Source organism: Botrytis byssoidea (assembly GCF_014898295.1).
Source record: "Botrytis byssoidea strain MUCL 94 chromosome Unknown BBYS_019, whole genome shotgun sequence".
Classification (NCBI taxonomy): domain Eukaryota; kingdom Fungi; phylum Ascomycota; class Leotiomycetes; order Helotiales; family Sclerotiniaceae; genus Botrytis; species Botrytis byssoidea.
Window position 1 is genome coordinate 327534 of NW_024065860.1, and position 23423 is coordinate 350956.

General features: G+C 43.6%; 10 protein-coding genes across 10 annotated transcripts; 5 read left to right on the forward strand and 5 right to left on the reverse strand.

Moving 5' to 3' along the window:
• Positions 1-1605: 1605 nt before the first annotated feature.
• Positions 1606-2223, forward strand: EAE97_008776 (uncharacterized protein; the record flags this gene model as incomplete). The annotated part of the gene is made up of 1 exon (XM_038879291.1): positions 1606-2223. The coding sequence occupies one exon, from the start codon at positions 1606-1608 to the stop codon at positions 2221-2223; it is 618 nt and encodes a 205-aa protein (XP_038729802.1).
• A 311-nt stretch (positions 2224-2534) lies between these two features.
• Positions 2535-3473, forward strand: EAE97_008777 (uncharacterized protein; the record flags this gene model as incomplete). The annotated part of the gene is made up of 1 exon (XM_038879292.1): positions 2535-3473. One exon carries the CDS (start codon positions 2535-2537, stop codon positions 3471-3473), a length of 939 nt encoding a protein of 312 aa, XP_038729803.1.
• An 806-nt stretch (positions 3474-4279) lies between these two features.
• On the forward strand, positions 4280-4696 carry EAE97_008778 (uncharacterized protein; the record flags this gene model as incomplete). The annotated part of the gene is made up of 2 exons (XM_038879293.1): positions 4280-4300; positions 4469-4696. The coding sequence occupies 2 exons, from the start codon at positions 4280-4282 to the stop codon at positions 4694-4696; spliced, it is 249 nt and encodes an 82-aa protein (XP_038729804.1).
• A 605-nt stretch (positions 4697-5301) lies between these two features.
• EAE97_008779 (uncharacterized protein) lies at positions 5302-7076 on the forward strand (the record flags this gene model as incomplete). The annotated part of the gene is made up of 4 exons (XM_038879294.1): positions 5302-6357; positions 6409-6588; positions 6658-6777; positions 6828-7076. The coding sequence occupies exons 1-4, from the start codon at positions 6244-6246 to the stop codon at positions 7074-7076; spliced, it is 663 nt and encodes a 220-aa protein (XP_038729805.1). The 5' UTR covers positions 5302-6243.
• A 767-nt stretch (positions 7077-7843) lies between these two features.
• EAE97_008780 (uncharacterized protein) lies at positions 7844-8695 on the reverse strand. Its single transcript, XM_038879295.1, has 2 exons — positions 8397-8695; positions 7844-8347 (listed from the first exon to the last, which is right to left on the reverse strand). Exons 1-2 carry the CDS (start codon positions 8419-8421, stop codon positions 7992-7994), a joined length of 381 nt encoding a protein of 126 aa, XP_038729806.1. The 5' UTR covers positions 8422-8695; the 3' UTR covers positions 7844-7991.
• Positions 8696-9203: 508 nt separating this feature from the next.
• On the forward strand, positions 9204-11589 carry EAE97_008781 (uncharacterized protein; the record flags this gene model as incomplete). Its single annotated transcript, XM_038879296.1, has 4 exons — positions 9204-9235; positions 9288-9367; positions 9423-9868; positions 9922-11589. 4 exons carry the CDS (start codon positions 9204-9206, stop codon positions 11587-11589), a joined length of 2226 nt encoding a protein of 741 aa, XP_038729807.1.
• Positions 11590-12776: 1187 nt separating this feature from the next.
• On the reverse strand, positions 12777-14458 carry EAE97_008782 (uncharacterized protein; the record flags this gene model as incomplete). Its single annotated transcript, XM_038879297.1, has 4 exons — positions 12777-13923; positions 13985-14143; positions 14196-14318; positions 14397-14458. The coding sequence occupies 4 exons, from the start codon at positions 14456-14458 to the stop codon at positions 12777-12779; spliced, it is 1491 nt and encodes a 496-aa protein (XP_038729808.1).
• A 1542-nt stretch (positions 14459-16000) lies between these two features.
• EAE97_008783 (uncharacterized protein) lies at positions 16001-17625 on the reverse strand (the record flags this gene model as incomplete). Its single annotated transcript, XM_038879298.1, has 4 exons — positions 16001-16636; positions 16695-16982; positions 17035-17348; positions 17406-17625. 4 exons carry the CDS (start codon positions 17623-17625, stop codon positions 16001-16003), a joined length of 1458 nt encoding a protein of 485 aa, XP_038729809.1.
• A 1550-nt stretch (positions 17626-19175) lies between these two features.
• EAE97_008784 (uncharacterized protein) lies at positions 19176-20228 on the reverse strand (the record flags this gene model as incomplete). The annotated part of the gene is made up of 5 exons (XM_038879299.1): positions 19176-19667; positions 19716-19818; positions 19874-19899; positions 19957-20001; positions 20058-20228. 5 exons carry the CDS (start codon positions 20226-20228, stop codon positions 19176-19178), a joined length of 837 nt encoding a protein of 278 aa, XP_038729810.1.
• Positions 20229-20938: 710 nt separating this feature from the next.
• Positions 20939-22509, reverse strand: EAE97_008785 (uncharacterized protein; the record flags this gene model as incomplete). Its single annotated transcript, XM_038879300.1, has 7 exons — positions 20939-21188; positions 21240-21707; positions 21761-21898; positions 21949-22036; positions 22098-22214; positions 22272-22347; positions 22489-22509. The coding sequence occupies 7 exons, from the start codon at positions 22507-22509 to the stop codon at positions 20939-20941; spliced, it is 1158 nt and encodes a 385-aa protein (XP_038729811.1).
• Positions 22510-23423: the final 914 nt, after the last annotated feature.

Consider the following 23423-nt stretch of genomic DNA (forward strand, 5'->3'; position numbering starts at 1 on the left):
AGCCGGTCTCGCCGGTCCCCTAGCATTATTACCACAGATATCGTGCATTTTACCATACGTGCCGTAAAACTATCACTTCAGAAATAGAAAAGCGCCATAGCGTCGTGTTGAAAGGTGAGTAAGGAGACTCGAAAGCCTATTGGATGAATGGTGCGATGTGCATATATATGCCGAAGACCCCTGAACGTCTGTCCCCTGTAAGCGGGCTCGGTGGGCCCGCTGAAATTCCTGGAAAGTATACAGACGAGTAAGAAATAATACCCAGTCGAGCCAGTCTCGAGCCAGTCGAAGAAAGGTTTCGTTTTCGTGGCCGTCCATATCCAGTCATGCTGCAAGCGCGGCTAGAACTGCAAAACAGAGATGGGGAGAACAATAATTTCTCGCCTACAACAGATACAAAGGATCACTTTCTAAAGTATCCACTCAATTAAATCACGACACGGATAGCCTGGATCGCATACGCTCTCACCTGCATAGTGCCGCCCCCTCAAGGCTTATCCACGGAAGTTAAATGCTTATTTTGTATCCGCCACACGCACCAAGTCAACAAATCTGAAGGTTTCTCCGGGCACTTGCACTGCATTCACGGTTGTCTAACACTAAGAATGCTTGCTTTTGCATCCCTAATTGATAAGCAAACATACAGCCTGGCAGGGGATTGTCGTTAGCCTGAGAGCTCGTATAACACAAGAAGAAGTATTTGCTTATCAGTCCAAAGGGGAAGGAGAGCAATAACTGCTATGCAATAAGATCAAGCTTTTGTGGAGATATTGCCAAGACGGGCGGCTTGCATTCTTTAGATTACTACCACTCGGTTCCATGGTCCTATAGTGGCAGGACACAACAACAGCCATGTAAATACCGAGGAGATGGTAACCTCTCACATCTTCTCATGTATCATTGTGAAGAGGGGCCATTAACCTTGAAAACTGATGCTCACGCGGGATGGTTATTATGGTGCAGAAATGCGAGTCTGCCCCTTTGTGTCATTTGGGTGCCGAAGCGAAGGATTAATTTCACTCCTTGCACGATGAGTTCCCTGCTTTGTTTTGTCTTGCTATCTCGCCAGAACTGGTCGTCTGCATCAATATAATGATCATCTGGGGTAATTATACACCGTCCAATGACAACAATATCCTCATTTGTTTCTAGTGGAAGGTACGAAGCTCCTGCAAGACTGTTTATTATGCTATTGTCAAAAATTCTTACATGCACATGCAAGTTCATAGCATATCAGTCGCATGCAGTATGAATGTCCTATCTTGGTGCAATAAGTCGAGAATCATCTACGTAACACTACTTAGCACAGTCACATACTAGCACGACCACATCTTATCTTTCCCCCGCACTTCGCAGCTAACCCCCCCCAATCCGAATTTCTCGTCTCCGTCTACTACTCATTTGTTTCGTCACTTATTTCCACATTCTACAGCAACAGTCACATACTGTGGAAGAATGGATCCCTCGTGTCCCTCTATTACCGATGGATCAAACCATGAAGAGACACACCTTGAAGGATATGGCAAAACATCCTTTCAGCTTCAGAGACCTAGAGACTCAATCACATCTAGACACAATACCATTATCATTGAGATCTGCCACACGATGACCTTCATCCTCCTTTTTGTAGTAATTATCCTGCTCAGTGTGGTTCTTACCATAGGAAGAGGAGCTACAGCTCATGCTGGCGGTCTTTGCCTCGAGACCTACAATTCACAACAACCAGAGCTAGCAGAGCTAGGAGAAAGTCACCATAGCCACGAATCACATAACAATATGCTCTGGAAAGACTGCGGCAGTAGCGGCGAAGAGGCACAAGCCAAGGGATGTGTCTTCGATGTAATACTCGTAGCATGGTTGCAACCGGAATGCTTCGATTCAGAGCTACACGAGGCGTATCTCTCAGACCATGACTATCCTTTCTGGCTCGATAGGAGCCTTCAAACACCCACAGACTTGGCAGAAGTCAGGCTAGGAAAGCACACAACTGTCTACTCATCTTCGGAGTTTCATCTTGCTCATTGTGCCTACTTCTTGGAACAGTCGGTCAGAGGGTTTAGAAGAGGGGGAATGGTGGATAATGTTACATTAGATAACGAGCACACGGAGCATTGTGCCAGAAGCCTGAGAGATCAATGGCTTCCAGGGATTGGGTTCTCTCCTTTGCACATGGACTACCATTCATGCGGTATGCCTCGAGGATTTGTTGAATCAGAAGCTTGAGCAGACAGCGTCTTGAATGTCTGCCACTGGAGCATTCATCCTAGATGTAGCAATACTTGATCAATGAGATTTCATCGATGTAAATTCTGCTGGCGATGTGTTACCGAGACACTCTTGAGTGATAGTCTTCTTGATGTTTGATGATTGTTCTGAGTTTCGCTTACGCTCCCGTGTGACTCATCAGAGAGAGTGCTTACCAAGCACCAGTAGAAAGAAGGTATACGTGCACGTATTTGGTACATTAGAATAATTTATTAAAAGAATCATTGTACATCGCATCTTAGAGCAATTTCAAGCATTGGTGTCTCATGATGTCTTCCTCGACCCCCACTCTTATCAATATCGGCACTCACTCCCTCGCCCTCTACACTCATGGCCCAGAGCCCAGCAGCTCCAAAGATCCCGTTGTGTTATTCTTAGCGGGTGTAGAAAGCACCAGTCGCATTTGGGCTGCTGTGACACGGCTGCTTTCCTCCTCATTACGCAGCTATAACTACGACCGTTCCGGCTATGGCAATTCTGAGCTTTCACCTCTCGCGCCCACGGCGGAAAATATTGCTTTAGAACTATCCTATCTGATTAAGGAAGCTTCTATCTCAAATCCCCTGATTCTCGTTGGACATTCTTGGGCCGGTGTACTCATAAACGAATTTATTGCCCTTACAGGAAATGGCCCCCACATCGCTGGTGTGGTATTCGTCGATGCGAATCACGAGACCGCGCTACAGGTGCTGAATCCTAATGATGCAGATCTTCAAGCGATTTCCGAAGGCGTTGATTTCTTTTCTGGAATAGGCCTCAGATCCGAGCATAAGTTCACCCCGGAAGAATGGGATGCATTCGACGGTGAGGGAGGAACGGAGAAATACTTACTACAGGCGAAGAAAGAGGAGGATGAATACGCACCGAGTTTTGAGACTTTGCTAAAGAAAGAGTTGCGGAAGAAGCAACCACTGCTTGGAGATAAACCAGTTTATGTAATTGGGAGCCTGAGGAGCAGGGATTGGAGTGGATTGTATAAGGCGGGTGTTGAGAGGGGGAATGGGACTGAGGAGCAGAGGAGTTATGTTAGGAACCTGATCAACATTGCTGATGAGAAGAGCGAGGGGCTTATGAAGGAACATTTGAAACTTTCCACGAGGGGAAAACTTGTGTTTGCTGAAAAGAGTGGTCACTTTATCCTGGTAACGCAGCCGGATATGGTTGTGGACGGAGTGAAATGGGTCTTGGATGAACTGCAAAATTCCTAGATATAGAAGATAAATAGCAGAAATTCTACACCAACACAAATCCAAATATACATAATTGAGCTACATTTTGTATATATCAACAAAGCCTGGAGCGAAGCTCATGTTGGATGCTGAGCTTTGTAGTCAAAGTCGGTTGATACATCTAATTACTACTAGCTTTATAAAGTGTAATGACAACTTATTTATACCTCCAAAGACGTTTGACGCCCTATTCTCTGGTGCGGAAATCACTGGTGAGATGGTGAAATGCTTTTTGAACTGCAAATATAGAGGGTTGGAACAATTTCAAAGATGTAGGGATATAGGAATCGAAAGCGGAATTCGGAAAGGTGCCCTGTTGTTTGCATTTGTTTGTAGCTCAATAGACATTGAGGAGGATGAACTAGACAGGAGAAGTGAAGGACTCGGGCTTGTGGAAAAGTAATATATCGGTCTACAGATTCGATCCTCCACTCTACAAAATAACAATACTCATGAAATTCGCCACGCAAAAAGCAAGAAAACGAAAAATATCATCATCGCCTCAACTCTTACCCACACCTCACGCTCATCGCGTGTAATAAGTTGCAAACAATTCTTATGCAGGTTAGAATATCAAGAATGCTATGCAAGTGATGTTTATAGAGCCTTCCAATACCCGATCAGAACTGAATAGCAACAGGTTTCTCAGTACAGAGTACAGAGCATGAAAAACAGGTGCTGCTGCATTCATTAAGCATGTTCCTTCGAATGGCAATCATTGTTTTAAAAGCATCTATCTCATAACACGGAATCCTGTGTTGTGAAAAGTGTCTGTGAGGTTCAAGATGAGGGTCATCAGATTCATGGTGAGTTTTAATTTCTGACAGGTCCGTTGGCACTTTGTTGCAAAATCTCAAAACCGACGGGTGCAATGCTGATCTTTCAGACCCATTAGCAACGAAGCTACTTCCCAATGGAAGATTCTTAACGCCAAGGTTTGACAGTACGCTGGGTTTGCTGATTCATATACTTAGGATATGCAATGCCATTCACCACCCGAAGCCAAATCCTTACCTCCCACTCACGTTGAAAACTATCTGGATGCAAGTGAAAGCAATCCAAGCTCTAGCAAAGTAGAAGACTCCATATTCGTCCAAGTGGGTGATGATCGAGGCCATAGAACCGAAGCTCGCAATCATGTTATGCGCTGGTTTTGGCGCGAGAAAAAGTTGCAAATGACCAAGAAAGCTAGAGTGCCTTGAATGAAAGAGTCAGCCACTTCGAGGTCAAGGCTTTGACACGTAAAGCGGTGCAAGCTGTCAATTGTTGGAAATAGAGAGGCTCCCGCAACCGCTCGTCTTTCATAGGAATGAACTGTGTTTGACCTGATAACTCAGGTCCACGACCTCTAGGCCCTCTCCGCACCATCATCCGCAAGTGTTTCCGCCTGGCCTCCTTAATATATCCAAACAACATTGCGCGAATTCCACAGCGTTCCACAACAGTAAGGACAATCTCTTCGCGCCTGTAAATACGCAATACTAGACACGAGTACCAACTGGAGACGAACTATTGAAAATTTATCTCGAGTGGTTCTTCACGGAGAAGACTCTACAATCGAACTTCATTGTAGAGCGTGGTATGTAGCTAATTCGATGATAGAGGACAAGATTTTAGAGTTGAGACTTGGAAGATAGTGGAGAGTACGTTGGCTACTTATTTAGGGACATTTTATGAGGAGATTGAAGCTAGTCCAATTTCCTCTGCTACGATTCTGTGTGTAGCCGATAGACACGAGAAGATACATTTAAGCAGCAATGCGGAATGGTCTGAAGTATCTTTTAGATTTGTCACTTGGAATAATGCATATATAGTCCCCCCCAGACCCTTCTCAATCGTACGACACACTATGATTACAAAAGACCTAGGACCTGCTTCCACCACGGAATGATTAAAAGGAACGCTTCCATCCAATTCACTTAACCGGCAGAAGAGTATGCAGATCCTCTGGATATAAAGCTCTAAACCCGGCCCTCGTAAATCCGTCTTTGTAATCAACTTTGAGCGACGCGGAAAGGCCGAATGCATGCACCTTTTCCACCTGCGCAAGACGCTCGATGAAGAAACTTGATTCGGTATCCAATCACATCCCTAACTTCTCGCTGACTCTGCAGATAAAGGGCGGAAGAATATGGTGCTTAAATTCATTAAGCAAAAGACGGTCCATACACGTGGACCCCAGGTTAAAAGTGCACGCACCGAATACGGTAAGCCTCGTCATCTCATGCATGTATGTTGAAAGGCGCCCATTACATCCCAAAGTGGTTTGGTTTTCCGCAGATGAGTGATACAATGCTACACAAAGAAATTTTTATTTGCACCTGTGTGGCTTTCCACTCACCGTCTGAAATAGCAGTGAAAAGTGATGTCAGACCCTGTTTCGACCCTTGAAAAGGCGGACATTAAGAACTTTCTATCGATTGCTCTACCGGTGTTTTGTGTTGCCGATCGGATATGTAAGCTGGATTTTTGCATGGTGTATATGGTGTGTGTGATTGCCATAGCCTATTGAAAGGCTACCAATTTACCTGCGCAACACTCTACTGCCGCTGCCTAGGGATTCGGGAATTTGCGGCGGTTGAAGCTTTTGTAAGCTACTGGAGCCATTTCTGATACTGATTATATATAATTTCGGGTCCTTCGAGACTTTAAAACTATTGACAAACTTTAATCACAATAACAATCATCCTCACAAACTTCAAACTCACACAGAAATATTTACACAGGCTAATCGTACGACTAATATTCAATGGCGATTTCTACTCCAATTTGGTATTCGCCTCCTTCGCCTCCCTCTATGACATTTGATCAAGACGCGCCGTGTGACTTAAGTACCGAAGCATTCGGATCTGCGTTTCCATACGTATGTTTATTCTTTAAATCCATTATAGCAAGTCGTTAATATAACGAACAGACAACCTGTTCGATACCACGAACGGAGAGTATATATACTATACCGACGTACCCGAGTCCATACCTCGATTCCATTGATGTGTCTATGGTGCCAGATTTGGAACAAAGCATTTCGACAGAGGAGAGTAGAAATTATGGATCGGAAAGGAACGAGATGATCAATGAGCTGTCAAGCGAATTGGTAAGTTTTTATAATGATGCCTTGGATTGAAGAGACTTCTTGTTTTCTGAACTGACAAACGAAATGTAGAAACGAGGCCAAAACCGAGCTTCTCGTGAACGAAAGCCCAAATCTCAAGGTAGTCGCACACGAGAGACATCGCATGACTCAACAGATTCAGTAACAGAAAAGACACCCGCACAAAAGATGGTGAGAACAGTTCCCTAATTTTTAGGCTCCTTTTACCTAACGTATCATAGCGTCGGCTTGTACAAAATCGCGTGTCCCAGAGAAATTTTCGAAAACGTCAAGCAAACGAGCGACAGCGACTTGAAAACCAGGTGAAGATACTCAGTACCGAGTTACACAATCTTGGTGATATGTATCAAGATCTACTAAGTCGATACGAGCAGGCACAACGTGAAAAGTTGTCGGGTAGTGAGCTGGTAGGAGGATGGGTAGATGGGGCTGGGACTATGAACCAATTCAACCTTGGTGGGCTTGAATGAAAAATGACGAAGGTGTTTTGGGATATTGTATATTTATGGGTTGAAGATTTGACGGCAACATGAATGTCCTCTCTGCGAAAGTTGATTTATGGCGTTGGGTGTAGGATGGATGGGTAAAACTAGAGCTGATCATAGGCCGATAGCAGGCAAATGGCAGATATCAAGACCAGAAAGCTCCTGAGACAGGGATAATACAAATCAGATATTTTCAAATCAAGAATTCTACCGCCAGTCCAATGGCCGAAAAACTTCTTTCGATTGGTATCTCGTGCTTCAGATGTTCAGATTTAGATTCCGACATTGGGCCGCTCTTGCCGAACTTGCAGCGTAATATAACATTGCAGACTCTGGATAAGGGTGGCAAAGGCGGCTGTACTACAGATGCAAACAAAGAGTGCATGCTCGCGTTCGTGCAGCATACGATCAATTGCCAGTTGATCCCCTCGAAAAGCTGTGCTCAGTGTTGATGAAGCCAGAGTTTCTTCACGCCGATAACCCCGAGCTGAACGCATGTTCTTTCGGGGTTCCCAATACCTATTGTCCGTGAGTCACACCGAAAGTAAGCAAGCAAGGCTGTGTAGCTATAGAAGATTGAGCCCGAATTGCCGGTTGAGAGAATCTATCAACTGTAAATCCTGATTCAATCCACGAAAAAAAAAAACCAATAACAGCTTGACGGACCAAGAGTTGCCCGCAATGAGGTCCCTACCTCGGAGACTGGTGTATAATTATGAGTGACGTTTGTAGCTTGAGTGGATTTTTCTTACAATTTCGTTATGATAATCAGCCTTGATCGCGCAATGCCTTTGATATACAATGCCTGAACGCCTTCCAATGCAATATGGAACACCAACTTCAACCGATATAAAGCATGATACCCCAATGCCCCTTCCTGAGAGTAGGTATTTGTTTCTTTTACTCCTTTCTATACCTCTCGTTCTCCAACTGCCTCCAATCCTTCTCTTCGGGCTCGTTTCCGCTTGTCTCTTTGACTCCGCTTTCAAAAGCTGGCTTTCCAGCATAAAGCATATGTCCACCGGTGTTTCTTTCTCCCCCTCCTTCAATCTCCTTGCTCACAGAAATTGGTTGATTGCCTCTGAATCGTTTGCGCATATCGACTAAACCTCGTTTGCATTCACCGTAACCTGTCTTCAATTGTTGACACTTGGTGGGCATAGTTTCGAGGAGAGGCGCTCGCAGACAATCGGCAGGCTTATTGCGATAAATCATGACACAGTCTGACTCTTGGAGACATTGTGCCAGTGCCGCTCCTGCGAAAATTTAGCGGGGGCATTGAAGAGAGGAAAAGAAGATGCGAACGGATATCTTGACAAGAACTCGGCATACTGAATTAGTCGTCTTCTTGGGATTTGCGATCAAAATACTTTCAGTCTAGTAAATAGTGTACAGGAAAAGGTATAAAACTTCTTTCTAAAAGAGCTTCAATTCGCAGAATGTTGATATTATCATGACATTTCTCGGGTACAAAGAAACCATTAATAAAGTGCCACTCTGATGGGCGGAAGCTACAAATCCCGTGGATTACCCGACCTAGACCAATCTTCAATCAAGCTCCCGCTCTCCCGCTCTCCCGCTCTCCCGCTCTCCCGCTCTACTGCGCTCCCCAGATTCTTCCAATGCGCAAGTAAATAGAGCAATTAGGGACGAAAACTGTGAATTCATCGTCTGGTGTTGAAATCCAATCATTCGAGATAATTGCTATTGTATTTGTCCAACTCTCCCTATTTTTTTCTTTGGTAAGTCTGGATTGAACATTCATCCTCAACCAACCAACTTTTATTTTAACACTTGAGGCGTGAATGAAGTGAAAGCGACATGCGATTTAGCATGTGAAAGTGGATGTGACATCAATGAAGGTCTTGACGATTGGACTCTACGTGTATGCATTTTTACATCTTTGCATTTTTAGAGCCCTGTCCACGTCAATAACCTAGCTTAATTAATACCGTTTCTTTGCAGACCCTTATATTCTAGACCTTCTAGGGCAATTAGCTGCATATATCAAGCTCGTTATCAGTTTTGCGGTCAAGATCGCCTTCTCAGATGGTATAAGACTATCTCACCGCGCAAACAAAGTCCTCGATACGATAGATGCTACCCAACAAAATGTACATTCCATTCATCGGACGGCTCTGCCCGTAAGTTTTCTGCTCAATTGTTATATATGGCAGTCGCTGATCAATCATATAGGAGCGAATATTTGGCACTGATAAGCTCGTTCTTTCTTGTTGGGTTAGAAGCAATAATTAGGATACTGACATTGGCACTTCGTATGTTCCAACCCACGACTTTTCATCGTCGGAAAGTTTGCTAACAATGGCATAGCGTCGACGATTATAAAACTATGCTATCGAGGTTCGAGGCGCCTTTTCAATCGATTCACATCTGCAGCAGCTAAGAAATCAGAGACACGAAAGCAAGGTTGGAGCAGTCTTTCAGCAGAACCTGAACGAGGAGAAGGACTGACAGACTCAGATATATCCACCTCCATTCGAAATGCTTCAGATTTTGTAGATCTCTGCGAACTAGGTGGTTATTACGCCGAAGAGCATGTTGTACAAACCAAAGATGGCTATCTGCTATGCACTCATCGACTCGGTTGGAAGAAAGGAGAAGAAAACACAAAGGTCAATAGTGGACCTGGTAGCATTAAAAAGCCTGTTGTGTATTTACACCATGGATTGCTCATGAATAGCGAAGTCTGGGTTTGCTTGACTGATAAGGAGAGATGCTTAGCTTTTACCTTGGTGGAAAGAGGTTATGATGTTTGGGTAAGTTGAGCCCATGTCAATCTATGCACACATGAGAGACTAAAGATTTGTAGCTTGGAAACAATCGCGGAAATAAATACTCTAAGAAGTCTATCCACCATTCACCGACGGACACAGCTTTCTGGGACTTTTCAATGGATGAATTTGCCTTTTATGATATCCCTGACACTATTCAATACATCCTTGACACAACCTCTGCGCCATCGTTATCGTATATTGGATTCTCTCAAGGAACTGCCCAGGCTTTTGCGACTTTAGCTGTCCATCCGAAGCTCAATGATCAGATCAATGTATTCATTGCGCTTGCGCCTGCTATGTCACCAGCTGGTCTCTCAAATGGTATAGTGGATGCACTCGTCAAAGCATCACCTCAGGTTCTATTTCTTCTTTTTGGTCGTCGCTCTATCCTCTCATCGGCTACTATGTGGCAATCCATACTGTACCCTCCTATCTTCGTGCGTCTCATTGATATGGGGTTGAAATTTCTCTTCGGCTGGCACGCCAAGAATATGTCCACCTCACAAAAGCTCGCGGCATACCCTCATCTGTATTCTTTCACGAGTACTAAAGCAGTTGTTCACTGGTTTCAAATCATCCGCACGAAGTCATTCCAAATGTACGATGACGAGCCCCAACCCGTTCTAGGTGGCATAAACAAATACACCAAAGTTGCGAAATTTCCAACTCGCAACATCAAAACACCAATTGTATTGCTGTATGGCGGCAGCGACTCACTAGTCGACATAAATGTAATGCGAAAAGAGCTCCCGCCTCAGACAACTCATATTGAAATCTCTCACTATGAGCATCTCGATTTCCTGTGGGCTCGAGAAGTCAACACTCTAGTCTTCCCGCATGTTTTCGACGCCTTGGAGTCCTTCTACAATGCAGAACACTCGAAAGAGGAGTATGAACATTACAATCGCGCCCGTACCAACTCAATGCGCATTGGGGCCATGAACTCCAGATCATTGACTTATCTTAGTGAAGAAGACAGTGGGAGTCAATCCTTGGGAAGTGGAACCTATGTCGATGCAGATCCAATCGCCATGATACAGCCTGGGGACGAATCATCAGCCGATCTCAATACGCCTGAAAGCACATACAACCATAATAGTGCACGAAAACGCGCTAAGCTCCATTCCAGGAACTCATATGTACACGATGACGACTCAAGCGAAACTTCGCCTGCTGGCGCTAATACATCTAATACTCCCTTTCCCCAATTCGAAAGTTCTCATCATGCCCTGAAACCTAAATCTCAGCCACATCCTGAAGGCGGAGAAGAAATACCTTCTACGCCTCCATCCCATTCACACTCTTCCCAACCAAGCTCCCGTATCCCTATCACAACACCCTCCCCACAAATGCATTCCCGATCCACTCCCGCTCGTTTCAGGAAACCTCTACGTAGTGTTTCTATTGGCAGCAACATTTCTTTCGACACAAAAGGAAATAAAAGTAGACCCGGAAGTATAGGTGGAAGTGGTATTAGTCTAGGCGTAGGACGTGCTGTAGGGGGTGTTGTATCGGGCTTAGGAGAAGGGAGTAGGAGTAAAGAAGATGTGTATATTAGTGATGGAGCGAGGAGTAGGGGAGATAGTAACGCGAGTGCGAATGATACGGGGAAAGAGAGTGGGGGGAGTATGAGGGGGTTCGGGGGAGTATTGAGAAGAAAGTCGGAGAAGAAGGGGTGTGAGGGGGGTGGTGAGGGTGTTTAGTATGGATTAATGAGAGAAGATATTGGGCAATGGATATATGATTGTTGGAAATAATGTATAAGGGAGAGTACGGTCTTAAGACTAATCCATTCATCGGCATGACAGATTGAATGATCTCGAATCCCGATGTATTTGTATATAAAAGGAAGAAGTATGAAGAGACGAGATGATATTAGAATGTTCCGCATTTACTCATAGGAACGGGCGTTTGAATTGGATTGGATTTGGTGTAGATGGAGGAAGAGGAGGCTTCTTGATTTTTGGTTCCAGGGCAAGCAAGGTACCTAGGTACATATAGCATATCTACTCAAGCACATACACATATACAGATGACATATATAATATATATAATATTACCTTTTCACTAGCGAGCAAAATGATAATGCCAATCTGAACTTACCTGATAATTTCATGGTTGAAATGCTCGAAACTCGCCGGAATTGGATTCTTATCGAAGAAAACTAGATTCGTTCTGTTTGATAAAACGTTGAGCGCATCGAGGAGATTGGATTTCATTTCCTTTCAGATTCCGAAGTTGCTGGTTTCGCGAACTGCTCGCTGAGTAGGTAGGTGGGTAGGTAGGTATCTAGTATGTGTGAGATTTCCATTCAAGATGGATCGTCTTTAGCTACCTACCTAGCTATGTATGTGTAGGAAGTCCTAGATAGTCAGATACTTGGGTAGGTTCTGCACGAATAAGAAACTGGCGTGTCTGCACCGGAGAAAGGTGTTGAGTTGTTCTATAATTCTTTTCTGGATATTGTGATGTGTTGTGACATACATTTATTGTATTTGCATAGCTGATTTACCTAATGAAAAAAACACATTCGCCTAATGCCTCTCCTCGTTCTTTGCTTCTGTCCCTTCCTAATTGTTTGTTTAATAGTTTATTAACATATGCATTGGGAAACATTTCCAATTTTTCATTATCTGAGGTTTACAAAAAATTCAATACAAATACAACGCACTAAAGGATATCTCTAATTTACATCTCCGTCTCTTTTCCCTTCAATTATCCAAATCTGGATATACTTGATGATTCGTAGCAGCCCACCAGTGGATACATGTCCTCCCAGGTGAAGAGGACGGATATGCCGCAACGGATCTCAGCCAAAAGTTCATCAAATACAAAACCAAAACTCTTACAACAAGCAATACAGTGTCAAATATTAAAACTATACCCCGATCTACAACTCCCCCACTTCCCCTTTGATATCCCCAATCTTCTTCCCTTTCTCTGCTCCTGGAGTCTCCAACCCAAAAGTAACTAATAATGCTACTCCCATAAGTCCCACACCCCCAATACTATACGCCACTTCTCTTCCCGCCCACCAATAGACACTTGTGAACAATAATGGTCCTAGCCCTCTTCCAAGTTGTCCCCAACTTCTCAGGTTTCCCAATTTGCCACCCCTTTCATCCTCGCCTGCTTCGAATGAACTAAGTGCATTGAGACCCGTGACCACTGTTGCGGTTGTGACGGCCAGAAGAGTAGTGGCTAAATAGAGACCTGCAACGGTATTGATGCGAGCGAGGAGAAACAGCGCGCCGAGACACGAGACTACGCCTATGCGAACGGAAAGAAGAGGCGGAAGACGTCGGGTTACTCCTCCTTGAAGAAGAGATGCCACAAGCCCCATATAACCTAGAAGACGACCATTACGTGCGGACGTATAGCCAAAAAGATCGTATGTCATGAAAGGAAGGGAGAATTCCATACCGGAGAAGAACAGGATGAAAGAAAGATGGGTAAGGTTGAGTAGGAAGTGGGAGTTCGTTCTTGGCTGCTTCTTCACCCCATCAGTACTCGAGGATACCATTTTAGCTTGCGTCTTCTCAGTCGAAGAACCAGCTGCCTTGGTAACCCCATTTGTGGCAGCCGGCTCCCCATTCAACTTGGCCTGCGCAACCTTGCTGGGTAATGTCTCTGGCAAACACATATACAAATAAATTGTTTCCGTCACAATCAAAAACAAAGAGAATCCAGCCGCAGTAGCAAAAGGATTTGCCTGTACAGTACTGATTGTACTAAGCCAAGCACCTAATGCAGGTCCAAACGTAAAGCTTATGCTGAAACATATCCCCACCAATGCCATGGTTGCACCACGTTGCTTTTCATCTGATATGTCTGTGGCGATTGCAATTGCGAGTTGAACGTTGCCTTCTGAAAGACCGCCTACGACGCGCGAGAGGAGAAAGGTACGGAAATCGGTGGCGCACACCCAGAGGAGGACACTGAGGATGTTGCCAGTCATGCTGGCGAGGAGCGCTGTACGACGACCATATTTATCCGAGAGAGTACCGATTATGGGGGATGCCAGAGCTTGGAGAAGGCTGTGATGAAGAGTATTAGCAAAGCTGGGTCGAAATGGGTAGCGAGGTTATATTTGCGCACGAGAATAAACTCCCAAGAGCTCCACCTAGCAACACAATATCATATCGAGAGTCGATTGGTTTCGCGAACGATGCTTTGTAAGTATTGAGATATGTGAGGATATGTGCGAGAAGTGTAGGGGACTTGGATGAAGAGGAAAAGGCAGTTGGCGCCTCAAGACTATTTCCATATTAGATATCTATCAGGATAGTTAGAGACTAAATAAACGTACTTCCTATAGAATTCCAGCAGCTTTGGAAATAGAGGTAATATGAATGTGAATCTAACCAAGTAGCGTGTTAGTTTGCGATCCTCATCTCTACTTGTTTCATGTGGAAAGTGTATCATACGAGATCTGAAATGGGTGTGTTAGCTATTTGCCATCTTTCGCGATTGAATCTGCCCATTGTGTAGACGCACCAAATCTAATAACAGCGAAAAGAACACCACTTTCAACACCTTCTTTCTCGTCGCTGGATCTACCGGCGCCGCCATCCCGAATATATGCTGACTTTTCCCTCAATGTCTCAACTCAAGCTCTCCTGATGTCGCTGCCAGATGTACCCAATGATGGAGTTACCCGTTATCAAAAATCCACTCCGGTTCCAAAACTAATGAAGAGTTTGACCAAAAGTATTTCTACACAGTAGAAGCAAGAATTTGAAAAGTTGAAAGTTGAAAGTTGAAAGTTGAAAGATTATTAAAGAAAAATGCTAGGAGTATATGTATGATATATCATTATTCAAACTCATACACAAACACACCAATACGGTGGAACCTGCCTTACGAGCTTGCCCTGACATTGTCCTGTCACAACCCAGATAGTTTCTCCTCCCAAGCTCCTTCAATCAGCCCTTCTCCACAAGCATGGAACATTTCGCTCCCGAGCCTTCGAACAATACTTCATACAGAGTACACGTCCACTCTTCGTAAACCTCGGACTCGGTATACATACACACACTACACTAAAAAAAGACCATGCTTTTTTGCTTTCTGCAGCCACGGCCCCGCTCAAAGTACCGGTCATCCGGGATCTATTTGAAGATTACCTATTTGTTTAAAGTCCGAGTGCGTCGATTTATGATTGGGTTGGTTGGTAGTAAAGAGAGTTTGGTTTGATATTTATCATGGGTAGGTGGTATGAAAGCATTGTTAAGGATAGATAAAAATACACAATACCGTTTCTTGAATCTTGTAAATGGTCATGAAAGCATCTCTTACCACTGGACATTTGGAGTAGATTCTAGATCGAATGTGATGAGCCAGCACGACCGCGCCACCGAAGTCAGAAAGAAGAATCTTAGTCGTCATTCTGAATTCGTTAAGAGCTTAAGAGGGGGCAGACTAAGGATCTAAGGATAGTACTCGAATCCCATCTTCTCCTGTATAGATAGATGCAGTTCCTAACAGCTCCTCGCTTCTCGCTCTCTGTCTGAAGCCTCATCATGCCTTTGTACACTTTTACCTAATCTCACTTCAACTAACTCGATATTTGTGTTCTTCACGCAGCTAGTTTGTATAATCCACACTGATACATCTACTTCTTCGCCCATCAGTAATCAGGAATATTGCCCTTAATGTCACATCTGATCATAGGTGTTTTAAGACACCAAAACTCTGTCTAAAACTGGGCATAGTCTTTTCATTCACATCTAATCCACATACATAAACACATAAATACAATTGTCCCCCCCTTTGCCACTACCAAAGCGACATCATCACCATGAAGTCTTCGAATGATATGCAACTCTTTAAAATGGAAATTCGATTGGAATCTTTCCTTTCCTTCGTTCAACTTTTCATAAAATAGGAAACGGGTATGTTTTATCATCATAACTCTCCAAAAACCAGCTGGTATCTCCCGATATCTTTGTAAAAATATGAAATCCCATGCCATATACCACCAACAAGAAGCAAGAAAAATGACATTCCTCGCTAGTTCTCGCGAGGGGTCTTCCTCACTCCACAATTTATCACGCTCCTGTTACCCATACATCGGGAGCAGAAAAAATCATGTATCAGAACCCTAGCATATTTCTAAACGCCTTTATCACAACCAATCCTGCCCAGCAATTCCTTTCTGTCGCTGTGTCCCGGGATGCTTACGCCACTAGCACTGCTCGTAGTCTTCTTATAACGACTACTTTTCGACGTTCTTTTCTCCAGATTCAATTCTTCAACGCCAACTTCTTCCTCATACGGCTCTTTTTCCAACAGCGGAACTTCTTCGGGAAAGGGTTCCTCATCCAAATCAATATCTTCCTCTTCTTCATCTTCGTTGTCACTTCGTGTATCGTCTGCTTGGCCCCCTCTAATGACTTTGATAGCAACTTGAACAATCATCCAGAACCACATTAATGTGATACCTTGAAGGAAAAGCAAGGCACTAAGAAAGCCCCATTTAATGTTGTTATTCCAACAAACAACCCCGACTGGATCTTGAAATGGTTTGAAGAGGTGTCCAAAGCGATCAGGAGGCGGGAAAGGACCTGAGATAGAACCGGTTTTACCCTGGTAGCAACCATAATTGATCACCCTGGGAATATCCGCCCAAACCGAATAGCAGATAATAAGATAGAAAACATGGCGGGCCATTACCCAAGAGAGCATGAAAAGTCCGAACATGAAATCACACAATTTATCGTATCCGAGGTATTTGAGACATTTTGCAACCTGTGGAAGATTACTGTTAGCCATCGTTAGGTAAAGGGGGTGAAGGAAGAGTGCTTACTGGAAAGAAAAGATCCACTACGTCCATCAAACAAAGAATTACATTTGCAACTTTCGTCTGATGATAACCATAACTGGTGAAAATCAAGGCAGTCGTAACGATGTGGTGAGTAAACATTTGCCAATGATCCTTTCGACGTGCCTCGATATTGATGACAATGATCTGCTGAAGCCAGAAGGCATATTGGACGAGGATATACCACTTTCGAAGTCCACCAATCTCTCGATTAGGCCAATTAGTCCATAGCTCGCTCAAATTCCACCAGTAGTCAGAGTTGACGTATATATACTATCCGGGTGTTAGTGAATAAGTTTTTAGAGAGCTTTGGGCTCCAGCTAACCATTCCTAGTGTCCAGAACACAGAATAATAGATCATAAGCCAAGTCTGCTCAGCAAATCTCGTCTCATCCCTCGCATTCTTCACCCCACCCTTCCTTGCCAATGGTCTCAATACATAATCCATGAAAGCAGCGCGAAGTCCTGTAAAGATAACAATCCAATAGAACACTAGCCAAGCATCATTCCAACCGGCGCAATACTCGCCAGATTCTGGATTGTAGTAGGAAAGTTCGAAGAATTTGCGAGTATGTCTGCGGGCTCTTGGAAAGCACATGTGCGTTAAGGAAAGAAGCATCAAAAGATTGACAGATAGTCCTAAGGCACAATATTAACGGAAGCTCTTAAACAACAAATAGAGTAAGGAAAATTTACCAGTTTGATGGTCCACAACAAATCTGCAGATGATGTCCAGAGGACTATCATCTTTCCTTTTGGCCTTTCTTTTGCCCATCATTAGGCGAGCTGGATATTCTGTTGAATTGTCGAGTTTCTTCTCTATAGGAATAACAGAGTCTCCATTTTGGTGTGCCCACTCTGATGCAGCTTCGTTTGTCCCATCTTCGATCGTATCGATCGGTGAAGTAGAGTTCATGGCGACTTGAAACAAGTAGAGAAAGAGGGAAAGGTAAACTTTGAATTGGTGGTTAAACAATTGTTGAGGTTCAATTGAGTGAGGAATACATATATTTCTCTCTCAATTGTCCTTTGAAACCCGAAATATCAAATGAGTGAATATATCATAGAATATCTTACTTCTCGTATGATGTTATAGGAGAGTACGACCAGTCCGGATTCGAGTCAAAACGAATGTGGGTTTGAGAGAGTATATAATTGAAAGGTGGATGGGACAGTTTTGAATTATCTGGCAGTGAGCAAAGAAGAAGGCGGTGAAAGAAGTGAATAATTAACTGTGCTCAGCGAGTGTTGTTGTACTTGGGGGGGTTTTTTTGACGAGCGATTTGCAGCAACAGGTGGGTTCGGGTTGGATCCAATTTGATGAGTGGCTGCAGCGTCACAATAGAATAGTAAAAAGAAGGGGTTCGTTTTACATTTGAAAAAAAAAAGGCGGTCCGATCGACGAATCAGTTTAATGATACTATCATCGTGCGGGTGGGTCAGATTCGAATAGAATGCATTTGTTGATATGTGAACTTTGAAAACTCAAGAGTCAAGACTTAAGAGGAGGCGATATCTGAATGAAGGATACTACGAAGGACCTAGGCATCCATAGTTGAATGTATGTGGTGTATCTAAAATGTTCTATCATCTCTCAAGTAAACTCAGAAACTATACGATTAGGAGGGGACTAGGGAGGGGAAACGCGCTTAGTGAACGAGGAAGGAGAGGAAAGGAAGAGAATATGCACCTTCAGATCCTCTTTTTCCCCACCTTCATGTTTCTAAAGGGGTTAAGTACACCAAACAATGGCCCACGATCAATATAAGACTGGCTTGAGTGGTTATCTTGACTTCTATCTGACTTCAACGACCACTTTTTTCTTCGGGAATATACTCGACGGGAATCGGGAGACCTTCTCCCCAAATATGCACTTAGTGTTCAGGGTTTAGATTAGCTCACAACCGGTATTCAAGAAGCCAAGCTATCTAGTTAATCAATAGTTTAGTTTGTAAATTGACTCAAGGAGGTCTCAGTACAGAGGGTTGTCTTCTAGACGTTACAAGGAATACATCATGCAAGTATCGTACCGCACCAGTATGTGCGCACTGCACACAACACAATAACTTTTTCGTCGAGGAGGTTTTTTTTCGGGATGAGATGTTTCGTTACCCATTCGGTATTAGTTAGACCCCTGACCCGAATAGGAGGGGGCGAATCATCAAGATCAGACCCGTCGTACCTAGACATCTTCATTCAAAATATGTGATAGGAAAGAATTCTTGCATGTATACTGACAATTTAACATTGAATGTGAGCTTTCTTCAAGTAAAGGGGAGAGCGCTATCGAAACAAATAAACCACCCCCAGAAAACCCCACAGGAACCTCATGCTAATAGTACCAGTTTTCAAATTAACCCATAACCCCATAATTATTTTTTGTCCATTGAAAGTTGTAGTTCAAAAGCAAGATGACATCCTGCTTCGGTCATTTCCCGATGCCGCTATCTGATCATAGCATTCTCTCTAGTTATTCTGTTGGCTGTTGAGAATTCGGAGAATGGCCAAAAACAGGTTGATGATGTCAAGGTAAAGACTGATAGCTGCTGCAATCTCCTCCTCCACGTGAGAATGTCTCATAATGAGCTGGGTATCGACGAGAATGTAGCCGGAAAAGATAAGAGCGGCGATACCAGAATAAATCAACTCAACCGTACTGTTGTTTGGGAAAAACATGGCCATGAATCCGAAGAGAATCAATGCCCAAAGCCCGCCAAAGAGATAAGGCATCCATGACGTAAAATCATATTTGGTTTGGCAGGCAAAGAGTGTTAGTGCAACAAATATTCCGGCAGTAAGTAAGACGGCTTGAAGAACAATGCGAGAATCAAATGTCGATACGATGACCGATATCGAGTATGCCTCGAGCGCTGTGAATCCTCCAAGAAACAACAGGTTGGTTGGATATGACTTTCGCTTCCAGTAGGTCAAAAGCATGAAGCCAATTGCGCCAAACATCTACAATTATCAGCATTATCCAAGTGTTGCTAAAAGAATCTAACATACTGAAGTCCATAACATCCAAGAATTTGACTGAATCCAAGTTTTGTAGGATTCGCTGAAGAAGGAGACGGAGCTTAGAGCGGCTGTAGCGATGAGTTGTACAGAGCTGACAAGGAGATTAGCATAACGAAATCATGTTGGTAGAGATGCGCAATACTAACAGGATGGCGTAGACTTTTCGGACAAACTAAAAAGAATGTTAGAAATTGGACAGCCTGATTATTCATAACCCAGATCTTCATACCTGCATTCGGATCTCGATAGTTGCTTCGGCCACAGAACCTCCAAACTACACTCTTGTTAGATTATATGTTACGAATTTTAAGCCGTAGGTCTTTTGTATACCTTGAAGTCATCCGGAATGTTGTCCTCACTGCTTCTTGGTCCTCCTAGGAGAGCATCATTATCCGCAGATGCAGAAGGCTCAGCATAAGATGGAGGGGCTTGCGAATAATGTGCGGGATCATCGAGAGAGTCTCGCTGGGAAGCGCGAGTATATTTTGTGTTCGAAGCCATAGTTTGTTGGTATCTCAAAAAATGGTCGTTGATGATTTGCGATGCACTGCGATAATAGCGTTGAAAAGTTGGATACTAGGTGTGGTGTTGAAATGATTGAGTCTAGATGAGGCACTGCGGAGAAGCAATAGTTAAAGTGCCGAGGAAGCCTAATGTAATGTATGTAATGTCATATGATGACGGGGTGCAACTGTATGACTAGCGCAGCCTCCTCAAAGGAAAAATGTGCATGATTTATATAGCTACCTACCTAGGTAATTGAAACATGAAAACAATTGTTGTTGCAGCGTAATTAAAAATGTCTGTCAAGGTTTTGTAGTGAATCAACATGTCAATTTACGACATTAAACTTGTGTACGCATGATATTCGCCATACTCAAACATACTCAAACATAAGACAAAAAACACATCACTGAAAATATCACGTACATCGAGGTAGCTCTGTTGTTTTCAAGAATTATTGACCTAATAAGAAATAAATATCGATTTAGCTGCACATTAGAAGGCAATAAGAAACTACGGTATTAGCTTTTTTGAGGAGCCAGAATAAATGCAGCGCCGTCAACGACCTGCAAAAAGAAAAATCCCCAGCCCCAGAAATCCGAACGAAAGCGTATGCAGCAACCGAGAATCGACAGGCCTCTCCATCGCCGCCAGTCATCCATCCATGTTTTTACGCATAAACACATTTCCCCTGTACATCATCACCATTAAGCTTCCGCCTCCGCTGACGTATGCGTTCCATTGGTTGCTTCAAGATGAGCAGTTTGCTCGCGTTGCATTCTAGCCTCAATCTCCTTCAATTGACTCTCGCGAGCCAACAACTCTTGTCTCTTCGCCTCAATCTCTCGTTGCACCTTGATCTCAATCTCTCTGAGCTTCTCCTCCTCACGGCGGAGTTGCTCCTCCTTTAGACGGACAGATTGAGAGGCCAGGTCCTCAGGGTTCATAGAAGCATCACTGTAGAGCTATTAGCATTTATCAATCATGATTAGAATGAATGAAACATACCCTCCACTACCACCTTCAACACTCTTGCTAAGCTTCTCGGTACGGTAGTTTTCGTACAGGAAATCGTGGGTTATTTCCTTCAAATCTGCTAAATGACTGTGTAGAAGGGCACTTCGAATGGCAAGGAAGTCGGAATGTCTTGGGTTATCAACCTCTACAACACCCCATGGATATTGTCTTGCACGAACTTGACGTCCACCAATCTCAACAACATCCTCTGATCCTACGATGGCGAATGGCATCAAACCACGAAGCTCAGCATTCTCCTCAACTGTATCCTCATCGTCCTCCTCGATATCGTAAGGAAAGTTGTAGACAGGAATTCTGTAGTGCTCGATATCCTCCATGACAAGCTTTTTTGATTCTGCAAGTTCTGCGGGTGTCAAGGAATCGGCCTTTCCGATAACTGGAATAACGTTAACTCTAGGAGAGAGACGCTTCATAAGCTCGATATCTAATTCGCGAAGGCTATGAAGTACGTCAGCTTGAAATCGGGAGGTGAAGATTGAGATGTGACATACCCGTGGCCGGTAGGGGTGATGAAATAAAGTAATGCATGGATACGATTGTCGCGGAAACGAGGATTACGCTTGATACGGGATTCTTCTGCCAAAATATCGTCGTATTGTCTCTCAAGATAGCCAACAATCTCTCCAAAACTTCGCATCTGTCAGCTAAAATTGTTCATGTTGTAAATTGTCTCTCCTACCTTGCCTCGTTGTCGATTTGGTCTCCAAAGCCAGGTGTGTCGACAATTGTGAGTGAAATACGGGTTCCTTCTTCATCTAATTCCAGCTCTGCAAGAGTGTCAGTCAATGCCCAATTTAGATAGAATTTGTAGATCCAAATGTTGCTTACCAACTGTGGTTGGCTTAATCTTGACACCTTCCTCGACATGAGCGTTTGTCGCATCGTCGGCATCCTTGCCAGAGAGGACCTTTTTGCCGCATAGAGTGTTCACGAAAGTGGTTCTTCCTGTGGAATCCAGTCAATACCGCTCATGATATCCATAGGTGCATTGTGCTATCATACCTGTGCCTGATGCACCACAGACCATCAAGCAGAACTGGATACCCTTCTTGACATTCTTCTTTCTTCGCATCTTGATCTAGGGAAATCGCTGAGTTAGTATTGATCGAACTTCGAAATGTGAGAACAAACCCCAGATGAGAACTATTGGGGAAGTTGCGGTCAGATTATCCAGACTTTGGACATAGACCAAAAAAGTTGTTGATAGGGATAAACATACAGCATTCAAAGGGGACGACATGATTGTCTTATTATTACGAGGCTTAAGCCACGAGGAAAAACGATTGAACTGGCTTTTAAATTGAAGGGGGAAGGATGGATTGAAAAGGAAGAATTGATGGAAAGAAAATAAGTGCTTTCGCTCTGTTGAACTGTGTGGAAATTGAAGTCGCGGATATTCACTCCCTCGTAAACTATCGGTCGACAAGTCGTTGCTTCTTCAGGTCAGGGGAATAAATTAGCGAAATATAACGCTTTACCTAATTAAGCAGCGGGTGATAGAGCTTGTGCAACTCAGTGCGAGGCTGAGAGAAGCAATTTTCTGGGGTGTCACAGTTTATCTTGGGGGATGAAACATAGTAATCATGATGCGAATGAGTTCTTATCAATATCATCCATCCATAACAACGACAAACATCACATTCAGTGGAATAGAAGGGAAATATATATACATTCACATTCACTGGACAGTACCGTTCTGTACATAATTGACGTTGGGAGTTCAATTCAAACTTGCTGGCACTGAAACAAATCTGTCATGATTTCAACACCCTTAATTGATGGTTCAACAAGTTGGAAAACATTTAAACCTACCCACTAGGCTCGGGACAACGCTGAGAAGGGTCCCCTAGTCTTTTCATTAATTACGATTACGAACGGCGGACACCCACGTTACCGTACCTAACATCTTGCATAGGTAAATAGAGATTGCAGGTAATTGATAGCCTGGTACTGTACAGAGTGTGCCTAGCCCGCTGAAATAGCGCAGTCCTATCCACACCCACACAGCAGCGTATAATACAGTACCGCGCAGGACAGTACCTACTTTTAAATATTTATATCGAGAATATCGTAGTTGTCGCAAGCCATCTCATAAATCAAAATATCGAATCTCAAGAGCAGTGAGCAACTCAAAATTTTGATGACAAAATTCAC